This window comes from Accipiter gentilis, chromosome 8 (assembly GCF_929443795.1).
Source record: "Accipiter gentilis chromosome 8, bAccGen1.1, whole genome shotgun sequence".
NCBI classification, from domain to species: Eukaryota; Metazoa; Chordata; class Aves; order Accipitriformes; family Accipitridae; genus Astur; species Astur gentilis.
Window position 1 is genome coordinate 13,710,406 of NC_064887.1, and position 12,145 is coordinate 13,722,550.

The 12,145-nt window shown below is 43.3% G+C and overlaps 1 protein-coding gene across 2 annotated transcripts in view; it reads left to right on the top strand.

Annotated features, from left to right (window-relative positions):
* Nucleotides 1-448: 448 nt before the first annotated feature.
* ST6GALNAC5 (ST6 N-acetylgalactosaminide alpha-2,6-sialyltransferase 5) overlaps nucleotides 449-12,145 on the top strand; it is a 75,536-nt gene continuing 63,839 nt past the window's right edge. Inside the window, exons 1-2 of one of the 2 annotated variants that reach the window (XM_049808588.1) lie at nucleotides 449-733; nucleotides 1,435-1,683. In XM_049808588.1, the coding sequence (XP_049664545.1) occupies nucleotides 668-733; nucleotides 1,435-1,683 (315 nt within the window). In that variant the 5' untranslated portion in view covers nucleotides 449-667. The remainder of the gene's footprint in view (nucleotides 734-1,434; nucleotides 1,684-12,145) is intronic. The other variant, XM_049808590.1, reaches the window with a different exon arrangement.

The window sequence follows — 12,145 nt, forward strand, 5'->3', positions numbered from 1 at the left end:
AGATCGTGCGAGAGAGGGTGGAGGAGTCGAGGGCGTCGATTTTTTTACTGCCGTGAATTTGAAGTGTTGCCTGAATGCTGCCAGCTTCAGGAAGCCCGGCTAGCGGTTGGAGAATGACGAATTTTCCGCCAGGGAAAAATAGAAACCGTGCAATGTGAGGGTCGTGCCCCGGTGCTGCAAGCAGGACAGAAGCCTGGGCCGAGGGAGGGAGCCCCTGCCCGCTTGCCCGGCGCCCACCGCGGGCCGGAGAGGCGCCGCCCGCCCGCTCGCCCGGTGCCCGCCGGCGGCCGGAGAGGCGCCGCCCGCCCGCTGCCCGCTCGCCCGGTGCCCGCCGGCGGCCGGAGAGGCGCCGCCCGCCCGGTGCCCGCCGGGGGCGCGGTGCTCGCCGCGGCGATCCCCGCCGCTCGCCGCCCCCTCCCCCCGCGCCGCCGAGGCGCGGGCTCGCCGGCGGAGCGGCGCGGCCGAGAGGGAGGCAGAAGTTAACTTCCACCTGCCCTGAAGCCGCCGCTGCGCCGGCAGGAGGAGGCGGAGGCGGGGGCGGAGGCAGGCGGGGCAGCCGAGGACCCGGCTCTGGCAGGCTCCGAGGGTCCGGCCGGGTGTAATTCCCCCCCTAATCCCCGCCACGGCGGCGCTTCCCTGGCCGAGCCATGTCTGCGGCTTCCCCGCCATGCCGAGCCTAGCGGGGAGCGGGAGGACTGGCGGCCGGGAGGCGCACAAAATGAAGACCCTGATGGTAAGTGCATTGTTGGCACTGCTCATCCCGGCTCCGGCGGCGGGGAGGAGAGGAGCGGCGCGGAGCGGAGCGGCGCGGGGCTGCCCCGGGCACCCTGCACACGCTCCAGCCTTCCCCGGGCTGCATCCCCGCGGCTCTTCGGGATCGCGCGAAGGCGAACAAAACGCCGGCGGCGGCGGCGAAGAACTTTCCGCCCGCTTTCTTTTATTCGTGTTGCTCGTGGTTTGGGGGTTTTGTGTGTGTGTGCGTGCGTTTTAAGGAGCGCATAGAAATCCGATCTGCCTTAAGGACGAGGCTGGAGGTAGCTGCGCGGGGAGGGGGGAGCGCTGTAATCCCCAACACTCGCTAAAATGCACGGATGAGATGCCCAAAAGGGGACGGCTGCATGGGAAATGAGAGCCGCGGAGAAGCAGGCGACACGGAGGGGAGAAGAGGCAGGGAAGCGGGGCTGGGGGAGACAGAGCGAGGGAGGAGGGAGGGAAGAAGGCAGGCAGGCAGGGGAGCGGGCTGTCGAGGGGGCAGGCGGAGGAAGGAGGGGGTTCCCCCGCTCCCTCCTCGCACTTTCGCCGGGTCTCTGGCGGCGTGAAACTTGCGGGCGCCGCGAGCGCGCCGGCGGGGAGCGGTGCGCCCCGCTGGGCCCCGCGGCGGGGGGAGCCCGCTGCCCCGCGGCGCTGAGCCGCCTCTCTCTCTGCCCCCCGCAGCGCCACGGGCTGGCCGTCTGCTTGGCGCTCACCACCATGTGCACCAGCTTGTTGCTCATGTACGGCGGCATCGGCGGCGGCGGGGGCCACCCGGAGCCGCGGCGGCGGCAGCAGCAGCAGCAGCAGCAGCAGCAGCAGCAGCAGGTGGCGGCGGTGCCCAGCCGCCCGCCGGGACACGGCCAGCACCACCCGGCGCTCCCCGTCGGGGCTGGCCTACTGGAGGGCTACATCAGCGTCCTGGAGCACAAGGTGAGCCTCCTCCGGTCGCGGGGCCGCGCCTCTGGCCCGTCGCTCGGGGCAGCCGCGGGCCCCGCGCTGCCCCGTCCTGCCAGGGGGACACCTGACCTGTACCTACCTGCAAAGCTCTCCGTCCTGCCCTCCGTGAGATGGCCGGTCCCCCTCGGCGGGATCGCGGCGCCCTGGCTGCCTCGCTGTCGGGGCTGGCTGGCTTCTGCAGCCTTCGGGTGCCGTTGCGCCTGGCCCCGGGTGCATGGATTAACGGGGTCAGGACCCGGTGTCCGGCCTGCGGTTGGGCCTTTGTGGGGTGTCGGTTAGCTCCTTCCTTGCCCAGGAGAAGGTGGGGGGTGAAGCGTTTTGTTTCTGGTGTTGGATGCTAGAGGTACACTACAAATGTATGTTTATGAGGCTATTAGGAAGGGTTAAGGAAGGAAGTTCGGTTACTGGAAGGAAAAGTCAATAGGTAGGTGTTTATTCTTAGCTCATTCTGTCTCGGGAAGCCAAAGAGAACTGTATCTCCTGCACAAATGACCTTTTCATCCTTCTCCTGGGAAGCAGAAGTTGTCTACCATAGTGTCCATCCTAGAAATTGGGGGCTCCTCTTTAATGGTGAATAAGATGATGTCCCTCCCCCTTGACACAGGAATTACCAGGCTGGATTGTCAGACTGTAATACCCGTTTACCAGAGATAGGCAGACTAAGCTTTGATATCTCACAGGACAGACGTAATGACATAAAGTGAGCAAGGTGGCACATCGATGCTGAAGAGATACTCGAGCTTCAGTAGTTTTCTCAGAAGGCAGATTCCTCTACTCCTTGTGTAGTGTTCAATTTGTTGCATTTACCTGGAAACTCCAAGGAACCTCTCTGCCAAAACCCCAGATAATGTTCAGTACGCACACTTCTTGCAGTAAAAATTTATTGTAAAAAATAAGCAAGGGAAGTGAGGATTCTCAACTTTCTCATGTTTTCACATTCAGACTGACATCTTTCTGAAAGATATGTTGTCAAACAAGTTACTAGGCTCAGTTTAGAGGTACTGTGTGAAGACCAGTGACTTTGATATAGAGAGATTTTTATTTTTCCTTCTGGCTTCACTTTCTATGCAAGAGTTATCTGTAGGGCTCTTAACACAGAAAAAGAGCTCATGATGGTCCCTTGTAGGCATTATTTGCTTTCTTACATGGTTCTCCTGGAAATTCTCAAATGTAATGTCTGTATAGAAAAGGCAGGTTTGGCCATGGGGCTTCCTACTGTGTGAGGTATTCTCTTGTAATTCTTTCGTTCTTCTTGAACATGGCTGTAGTGATGAGGTGTAGATATACATGCACACTATTTTTGTAAGCAGTAATAACTGAAAAGGCATCTGTGGGCTTTTTAGGGTGTATATGTGAGTAGCCTTCTGACACTGGGAACCCCTTACGTTGGTTTCTCGTATCTCCCAAACACCCCTCATTAATAGAACATATTTAAAATCACTCTTCTGTGTTTATTATTTTCTAGGGTAACTTTACTGTTTTCCTGTGTTTTGGAGAAAGCTGATCCTCTGGCTTTTTAATATATTGTAATATGGCCCCAAACCCACAGATACTCCATTTCTGAATTTCATTTCACATAGCTCATGCCTCACAGTAATAATCTGCTGAAGGTTTAATAACTTTCTCACATAACTTCTGTGGGTCGAAAGAAGATTGTGCAGTCCCTGCTGTGTTCCCAGCTTGCTTTGTCTTATTTTAATGCACATGAGATCATGCAGAGAGCTGTGCCACTGTAGTGTAGAGAGCAGCGAGTACGCTGTATTACCATAAAGAGATGATGGGGAAGAGAAGGGCTTTGACTCTTAATTGTGTGTTTGTTTTAGTAATTTAACAGACCCATATATTTAACATGGACTTCCAATCCCAGAATATATAGGTTTCCTGCAGAATAAAAAATGGAGAATGCAAAAGATTGCAGGTATTAGTGGTTTGGAAAAAGAAGGATGCAGGATTGGTGATGATGAGAATAGGGAGAGAGATTGCAAGAACTCAGAAATGGTGAAAAATTTTCAGAGAATGTGCATTTTTGGGTGGGACACTGGAGACTGCAGAGAAGACAGCTTGAATAGGAAGCAGCATAAAAGTCCAGCCCAAAGTGAGAGAAAATGAAGGAATCAGTGAATTTTAAGGAATATTAGGAGAGCTGCAAGAAGGGAGCAAGATAAAATTCTGCAGCAGTGAGAAGGACATGATATTTGAAGAGACAGGGAGGTCTGGAAGGAGATTAAAAGTACCTGTTGTATGCGGACAACAGGCTTGGAAAGGTAAGGGAGTAATGACTTCAGCAATGGTACATGTTATTTTGATGGCAAAGAGTTCATGGTGTGAAACGACAATGGATGGTAGATTTTTCACAATACAGCTTCCTTAATTTCTTATATAGAATCTTGGGATTATCTGTCAGGTTGAATGACCTGAAGCTGAATGACCGTTATACAAAATTCATCCTTGGTATGTGTTCATGCATGAATGACAGTTAGCAGTAGACTAAATGTCTAGATCATTCAGATCTAGGAGGTGAAACATGGTCTTAACTTTAGAAAGACTTCGTTTCCGGATCCCTTAGTTTGCTTTAACAGGAAAATCTAGTTTCATGTTTGTGGTGTTGTACCCATTCTGATGCATTTAATGAGAGTAAGTATGCACATATATGTAGAAGCTACATGATAAGTACTGAAGTTATTATTAATCCATAATTACAATATGAGTATTGACACATACAGAAGCTGTGTTGTTTGGTAGTATAGACATTTCCCTTGAGGGATAAAATTTAACAGTTGTCCACATTGGGAAATATCATGTGTTACAAATGTCTGTCACTACTAGCAATACAGCTCATTTAGTAGTGCTGGGTGATTGTGTATGGAGACTATTTGCCAGAAAATCAAGGTACTTAGTCAAGTACCAATGATTTTGAAATGTAGCTTGCAATATTGTCATTACCAATTATTTTCCTCCTTTTATTTTATATTCACTAAGAATTGTAGTTCCTCATCCATCCTGGCAAGATAAGCAGGCAGTCTCTGAGAATACGGCTAAAATACATAATATTCTTTTTACTCTGTTGAAGAGTCTTTTTGCAGGAGTCTCTTGTCACTTTGTCAGATTTGCGATGTTTTGTTTCTTAGTGCTTTGCCTTCATGGTTTCTGCAAGCCCATTTTTCCCTGAATCAAGCAGCAGAGATCAGAACCCATGTTCTTAGCTTTAGCAGCCTTTTGCAGTTTAGCAGTGTGAACTTCAGGTTTTTTGAACTGAACTCTTAAAACAAGAAAATTCAGAAGTGCAGTGGATTCAGAGGTTGGTTTTTGGCATTTTGCCTCTGCATGTCCCAGGTCAACAGCAGTTGACAGTCATTGTTGATGGATGTTTGAAATGAATGAATAGTATCTTTTTTTGTTCCTAATAGCCAGATGTTTATATCCTTAAAACTCCCACATTTGGAACAGAAAACGTGGTTTGCTGGTAGCTGCTATTGACAGGTCAAGGACTCAAACGAGGTGGAGAAGTAGCAGCTACCCTTCTAGTTCAAGGAGCTGTTGATTCCTACAGAAGAACATTGGCAGAGTGTAGCGCTTCTTAGCTATTGCATCTGTTCTGCAATTAGAAAGGATAAGAGTCCCAGACTGTCAAACTAACATCTTTCATGAATTCTTTGAGTGTAATGCTGAAATTAAAGAGGTTTTGTCACTGGCATCGAGGGAAGCAGAATTATGCTCTTCTGTGGGGAGGCATGGGGATAAGACTTTCTGTTGATTTATCATAGTGCTAGCAAGAAATGACAATGCTAATATTTTTAAAGCAATTACTGCATACAAATAAGAGACTGTTAATGAAAGCAGGAAACCTAGCACTATTCCAGAACTTGCAAGAAATAAATATTTAACCATTATATTACTATTCTGAAATGAATGTGAGAACATGTCTCAGGATAGTTAAAAAGCTTTTTACTCAGTATTGACTCAACAGTTGGTACTGCGAATAAAATATGAGTTTGTCACGTATGTAATTGAATAATATTTCAAGCCATCAAGGATTTTGTTTCTTAGAAAATAAATAAATAAATAAATCTTGCAGACAAAGTGTATGATTTATTAGAACTATGTTTAAATACCTTAAGAGAGCATTGAGATCAATATCATAATTTAAGTGATCACAATGATTTCTTAATTTATGATAATGTGAATTATCATATGCAAAGAAATCTTTGTGATCCCTTTAAATTAATGGAGATCAGAGAATAGTGTAGTTAATGAAATGTTTGAGGAAGAGTCATTCTGCAAATAGTGCTATAGCTCCTTAATCTCTGAGACACACTAAATTGTTCTGGGATGAAACTATTTTTTCCAGGATAGTAAACTTTGTGCAATAAAATAGGGGGGGAAATCTTGCCATATTTTATGTTCTTTTCAATAGGTATTAGTGAGAAAGAGTTTGGAATTTGATTTTTTACCTAAATAGTTAAACCATTGATGGTTTGGGGCTGAATAGTTTGTGGGGGGTCACTAAACCAACCTTCATAACTAACTGATGTCGAGATGGGAAGGTATTAAATTATTTTGAGGGTTTTAGTGTCTTTCAAATGAATTTATCACAGAATCATAAGGTATGTTACAACAAAACAGCTTGTCTTGCCTGAGGTGGGATTGAGCCCACTGAGTTGAAGTAAGCCTTTTTCTGTGGTTTCATTCTATGTTCCTATTTGCCTCTGAAATTCTTACCTGCAAAGGAAGGAGCACAGACTTTATTATGCAATTGAGTATTTGATGGAGCTTTTATTATGTGAGAGATCCACAAGGGGGAGACTTTATTCTAGAATAACCTTGCTGGGGGACACTTCCATCTGTCAGAGATCCAGGCAAGATGTGAGTCCAAAAAGCCCCCTGTTCAGTGTTTTGTTGGCGTCTTGGCTTTTTTTTTTTTATTTTGAGGTACTGTAGTTACCTTTTATGCTGGTAAGCTGTAGGTTTATTAAAACGCTCATGAAGTTGATAAGAGCTAAAAAAAAAAAATAAATTAGGACCATGACAGTTGGAGAATGTAACTGAATATCCACATGCACAGAGTACAGACAATTGTTTTACCAGATTTACCCAATATTTGAATAATGACTGTCTTGTGCTTTATATTCTCTTGCTTTTGAGCTACTGCAGTAGTATGCTTTTTCAGCCTAACAAATCATAATGCTGGACTCATTCATTGTGATGACCCTTGTCTAAAATTTTTAGCAGTTTCTGTGTGCACTAGATGATAATACCTAGTGTGCAATACAGAGCACACAACAATGATAGGAAATTATGGTACATTTTCCTGTTTCTCAAGTTGTTTGACACCTCTGCAAAGGACCAGTAGTCCTAGCCTGTTACTGTTCCTACACAGAATACCTTGAAATATTTTCAAATGTTTACATACAGGTATCAGTTAGCTGTGCAGTTTATGCATTTATTTTGTGAAAAAGGCCATATTCAGTAGTTGGACACACTTTTTATAGAATTCTGACTCCAACGTCTGCTTGAGAGAGAATGCAAATGTTAGCTGTCAGGATAATAAAAAATAGTAATATTTTACAGTTATCACTGTTACCTAATTCTTTCCAAAATAAGTGCTGTTAAAGATGAAATCTAACTAGTAGAGGTAGTGAATCCAGGCAGAAGTCATAACCTGTTGCTTAAAAGAATTGTCTAAAAAGAGTATAGGTACTATTAAATATTCAGATATCCCTGAAAATTGAAAGATGTTTGGTGGTGTTATTACATTCATTCATGTAATGTGATGCATAAAAAATTACCCAGCCACAAGCTAGCTGTGTTCTGATAATTTCCTGGTTATTGAGAAGATAAAGGAGAGTAAATCATTGTTGTTATACTGAAAACAGAGAAAGTATTGGAGTTTATACCAGGTGAAGATCTTGCTCCGTGTAATTTGTGACATTTTGTGATGTAGCTTTATTCTTTCCTAGAAACTGAAGCAAAAAGATTATTTCAGAGACTGTATCACAAAATCTTGATGATTGATTTCAGTACAAACATAAATAGTAGGTAGATGGTTAGATCATAACAGTTAATGCAAAATGGTGTTTTAATTTTCTCACATTTCGAAAAAGTCACATCTCATAGTAATATCTGATACCATGAAATTGGTCATAATATGTTATCTTGTTTTTACAACTAAGACAAAGTTCTTTTTTTCTTTCTTTGTAGAAGAAAAATTGCAGAAGCATGAAGGTGTTTTTATTTATTTTGCGCTTCTGTTTTTTGATTGATTCTGGATTATAGCCTTTATCCTGAATTGTGAAAAGTGAAGAATCAGTAAATATGCTCTTTTCTGTTTTATGAATATCCTATGCACCGTATTTTAATAAGTGGCTGCTGTCTGTTTCCCTTGTCTGCTTCCCTATCTTCTTTTGTGAACATGCAAAATTCTTCCTTCGATGGATATGCAAAATACTTCCAGGCAGAGAATTGGTGACACTTTGTCTGCTAGTGAGATTGGCCTCTCTCATGCAAAACCCCTTAATTTTTTTTCTTTTCATTTTCATCATTAGTTTCAATGACCACATTTATATTTCTAGTATGTGCTGAAGTATATTATATTTGATAACCATTTAAAGTTACCATACTGTGCACTTTTTTCACTCAGTCTTTCACTGTGAGCATTTTAGGCTATTTTCATCTTCCTGTGAAGACAAAGTGTTCTTTTGAAGGGTTTTAATCCTTAGTGGAAGCAAGTCTGAACTAAATGAGATTTTCAATGACAGGAAATGTAATTTTTGTTCACAGCTGATGGATATCTCTCAATAGAGTTCCTTAAGTTCTCCCTTTCTGCTTGTCCTGGGGCATAAGTGGATATTGAGTGTCATCCTAACTATGTGATATCCTCAGAACAATAGACTGCAGGTAGTTTCCTTTTCCCAGTGACCTTCTTTGTTAGTTTAACCTGTATTGCTCAGTAATGCTCCGCATGCACATCCTTGATGCTGAGGTGGCATTGATACAAAGAACTCAGTGTATTAATTGAACTCCTAATTAGGGCAATTATGATCAAATCAGCAGTCGTTTGGTGCTGATATAAGCAGATGTGACAGCACAAAAGCTGCTTTGAAGGTGAGGTGAAGCATCATGATGTTTCACTTCACTCTGTTTCACCTCATCCCTAAGCAATCTCCATTAGTCATCACTCTTTTGGTCTAATAGTTAAAGCTTAAAGTGTTAGGACCAGGTTAATTACTGAAGTTTGCTATCAGCTGGAAAAGCAAATATTTTCAGTTCAGAAACTGCTATTAATTGTTCTCCATTGTCATTCTGAAAATATCCAAATACAGTTAAGAGTCACATAGGAAGTGAGGGGACAAGTCAAAGCTGAAACCTTCCACCTTCAGAAAGTATATTTACAACAGAAGTGCAAAAAACAAATGGAGTGGAGTGGAGTTCTGAGGTGCCCCTTGATGGTGTTACATGAAAGACAGAGTTGGGCACTCAGAAACACGTACGCATTCCTATAGACAATATACCACATTTGAACTGAAGTTAGGCAAATCTGGTAATGCCGTTAGTGCCTGGACTGTTTTCAGAGAGACACGCAATGTAAGAGAAGCACAATGTGTATTAAGTGCAATAATAAATTCTAGATTCTTACTGAAGACCTTGTAAGAAAACTTCAGAATAAGATTGGGTTATTATAAAATACAGAGGGGACAAACTGATGTATTTAGTAGATTACTAGAGTATTTTTTCACAATGACAGTGAACTAGCACAAAATGTTCATTGTGCAAGAAAAGGGAGCAACAGTGAGTTTATGTGGTATACAGGCAGCATAGATCAGGTTGTCTTAATTCAGATTTAATAATCTGGACTGTTGTAAGTAACATAGAACAAGAATATGTAAATGTGTGCTTCATTGTCGAATACAACACGTTCAGATTTAATAATCTGGACTGTTGTAAGTAACATAGAACAATAATATGTAAATGTGTGCTTCATTGTCGAATACAACACGTTAAGAATTCATTGCAGCTCTAGAAAAATTTCCATTACAGAATGGATGGCTTAGTAAGAAATAATGTGGAAAAGAGGAGGAGAATGTTTCTCAGTAAACAGTCACTACATTTGGAATAAGCATTTTTGTTTAGCAAATACTGTATTTTGATTTTAGTATGTTATTAGCTTCGTCAGGTATTGGCATGATGTTAAAATTGCAGAAACAAAATATTCTGTAAATTTTATACTGTTGGACAGTATTAAATTAGAATATATCTTGCCCTCAGCTATAGCAGGTCATAAAAGTAGATGTAATAACACTCAGCAGAGCATCACTCTAAAAGTTATCTCTAAGGCAAAGAAAAATTCAACAGTGCGAGTTTGTGCAAATGTACATCTGTAACAAGCTTTGTGCACAGGAAAGTTAAAGACTATTGTTATGCTTAAGAAATGGCTGGCTGAGAAATGGGCTTCGAGAGACTGCATTCATCACCAAGTACATGCTACTTAACTAGTTTGCCTGCATGAGGTTAAAACCTTTTCTCCCAGTTTCAGACGCCAGGCTGTGTTTTGTAGATAGTGACATGAGTTACATTCAGGCTCATTACCTTCTAAACTTTCTCGCCTGCACTGCATTCTCTGTGGATAGAGAGTTTTATTCTGTTTCACTGAAATTCACCCTTATGACTTGTGGGAAAAGTAAGCATCTGAGGAAGCACATAATCGAGGCAACTGACAGGGAGGTAGCACATGGTTACGGGCTAATAAAGTGTGATGCAGAGATCCCAAAGCTGGTGGAGCGTGGGTCAATAAGTCTACGTAGTGTAGTTCGAGACAGCCTTGTTAGCTCGAGTTTGAAAGCAGAATAGTCACACTGTATCTGAGCAAGTAAATCCTGACCTTTGGCACGTACATTTCTTCCAGAGCTGGGCTGGCTCCGCACTGTGCTTTCTGTGGCATTCAGGGTTGGGATAGGCTGAAGTTACATGGTGTGTCTAAGGCATGGTGGTACAGACATGCCCAAAACATTTCTGGACAATTCTCAAGTGCGGTGCCAGGGACTGAAGCTACATTTGAAATACTAGCTGTTCTTTAACTCTAGCCTTCCAAATTATATACACCTTGTATTTGAAGAGATTAAACATTTGGCTGCAGCGAAGATACGTTTAGAAAACATCATGATTTCCAAGACTTGCCCACAGTTCTTATGAGAAAGCTTTTGGCCAAATGCGTGGAAGCGGTGCTCTCCCAACCTTGCCCTCGGTCTTTATGGAGAGCACAGAGACTCACAGGGAGTATGTGCTATTGCATAACCTATGTTGTCCCTTTCCTGCTCTGCTTTAGCTTTCAGTATGACATCTTTGGGTCAGTCCTTCAGACTGGTTAAATTTCACACTTGGAGATTAGAATAATGACAAACGTGCTCCTAAATTTTATTGCTGTCCATTTTATTCCTAATGCTACTGTAAAAGGGTTAGTTTTACACATCTCAGCATATTGGTTGACTCTAAAATAGGATCATAAAACCTCAAAATACAGCCAGTGGTCTGACTGCAGCTGCCAGAGTGGTGCAGAGTTAATACTGCCTGTCTTTCCTCAGCTCACCTGCCTGTGCCTGAAAAATTGTAGGTAAACTCCTCTTTTTTTAAAAACAAAACGTAACAAAACACTTTGTGCTTTATTTAGATGATTTCTTTCTTAATGCTTATATTCCATAAAATGGTCATTATTGATGACTATCCAAAATACATTTTACAAATTAAAAACCTATGGCAAAGTTGCTGCTATTTCCATTTGTTCATCTAGTTATGTATTCTCTTTGGAGAATACACTGCTCTGGATTTCTTTCTGTTTTTAATAGTGATTCACGGGCCTTAGAAAGACTGAGACAGTTTGTTATAATATTGCTCACGTTATCCATGAGAACTGCCTCGGACATGAATGGAACTATACATAATAACCAGCACTTCAGTAAGGGTTTTCCCCCTCTTGCCGAGTGCCAGCTGACATGATGTCTAGGCATATGTCTATATGGGATTTTGCCAGCAGATGAGAGCACCCTCTGCCCTCCCTTTGAGCTGGTTGGAGATGCACTGGCTCTGCTCTGGCAGCTGAGTAGCTGCAGTTAGCATGTTGCTAAGCCAGAACTAATAAACTTGACTGAGAGGCAGGGTTTATTATCTTGGGCTCAAGCAGCATATTTAGTTTGGTTATGTAGCTTACATCATAGAGCTTTTCTGTGTCCTACAGTCTTGACGCGTGGGCAGAACTTGCTTGTGGTCAATTATACGGAGCATGGTCAGTATTTGGTTGCATGTCCCTACAAAAACCTGCTAGTCCATACCCTAATGGTTTCCTAACCCTGCTCCAGAGGAGTGTTTTCAGTCCTCTGCCACACCACCAAGAATTCTCTACCTAATACAATTGGAGAATATAACGGCAACCTTCAGATTTATTGTA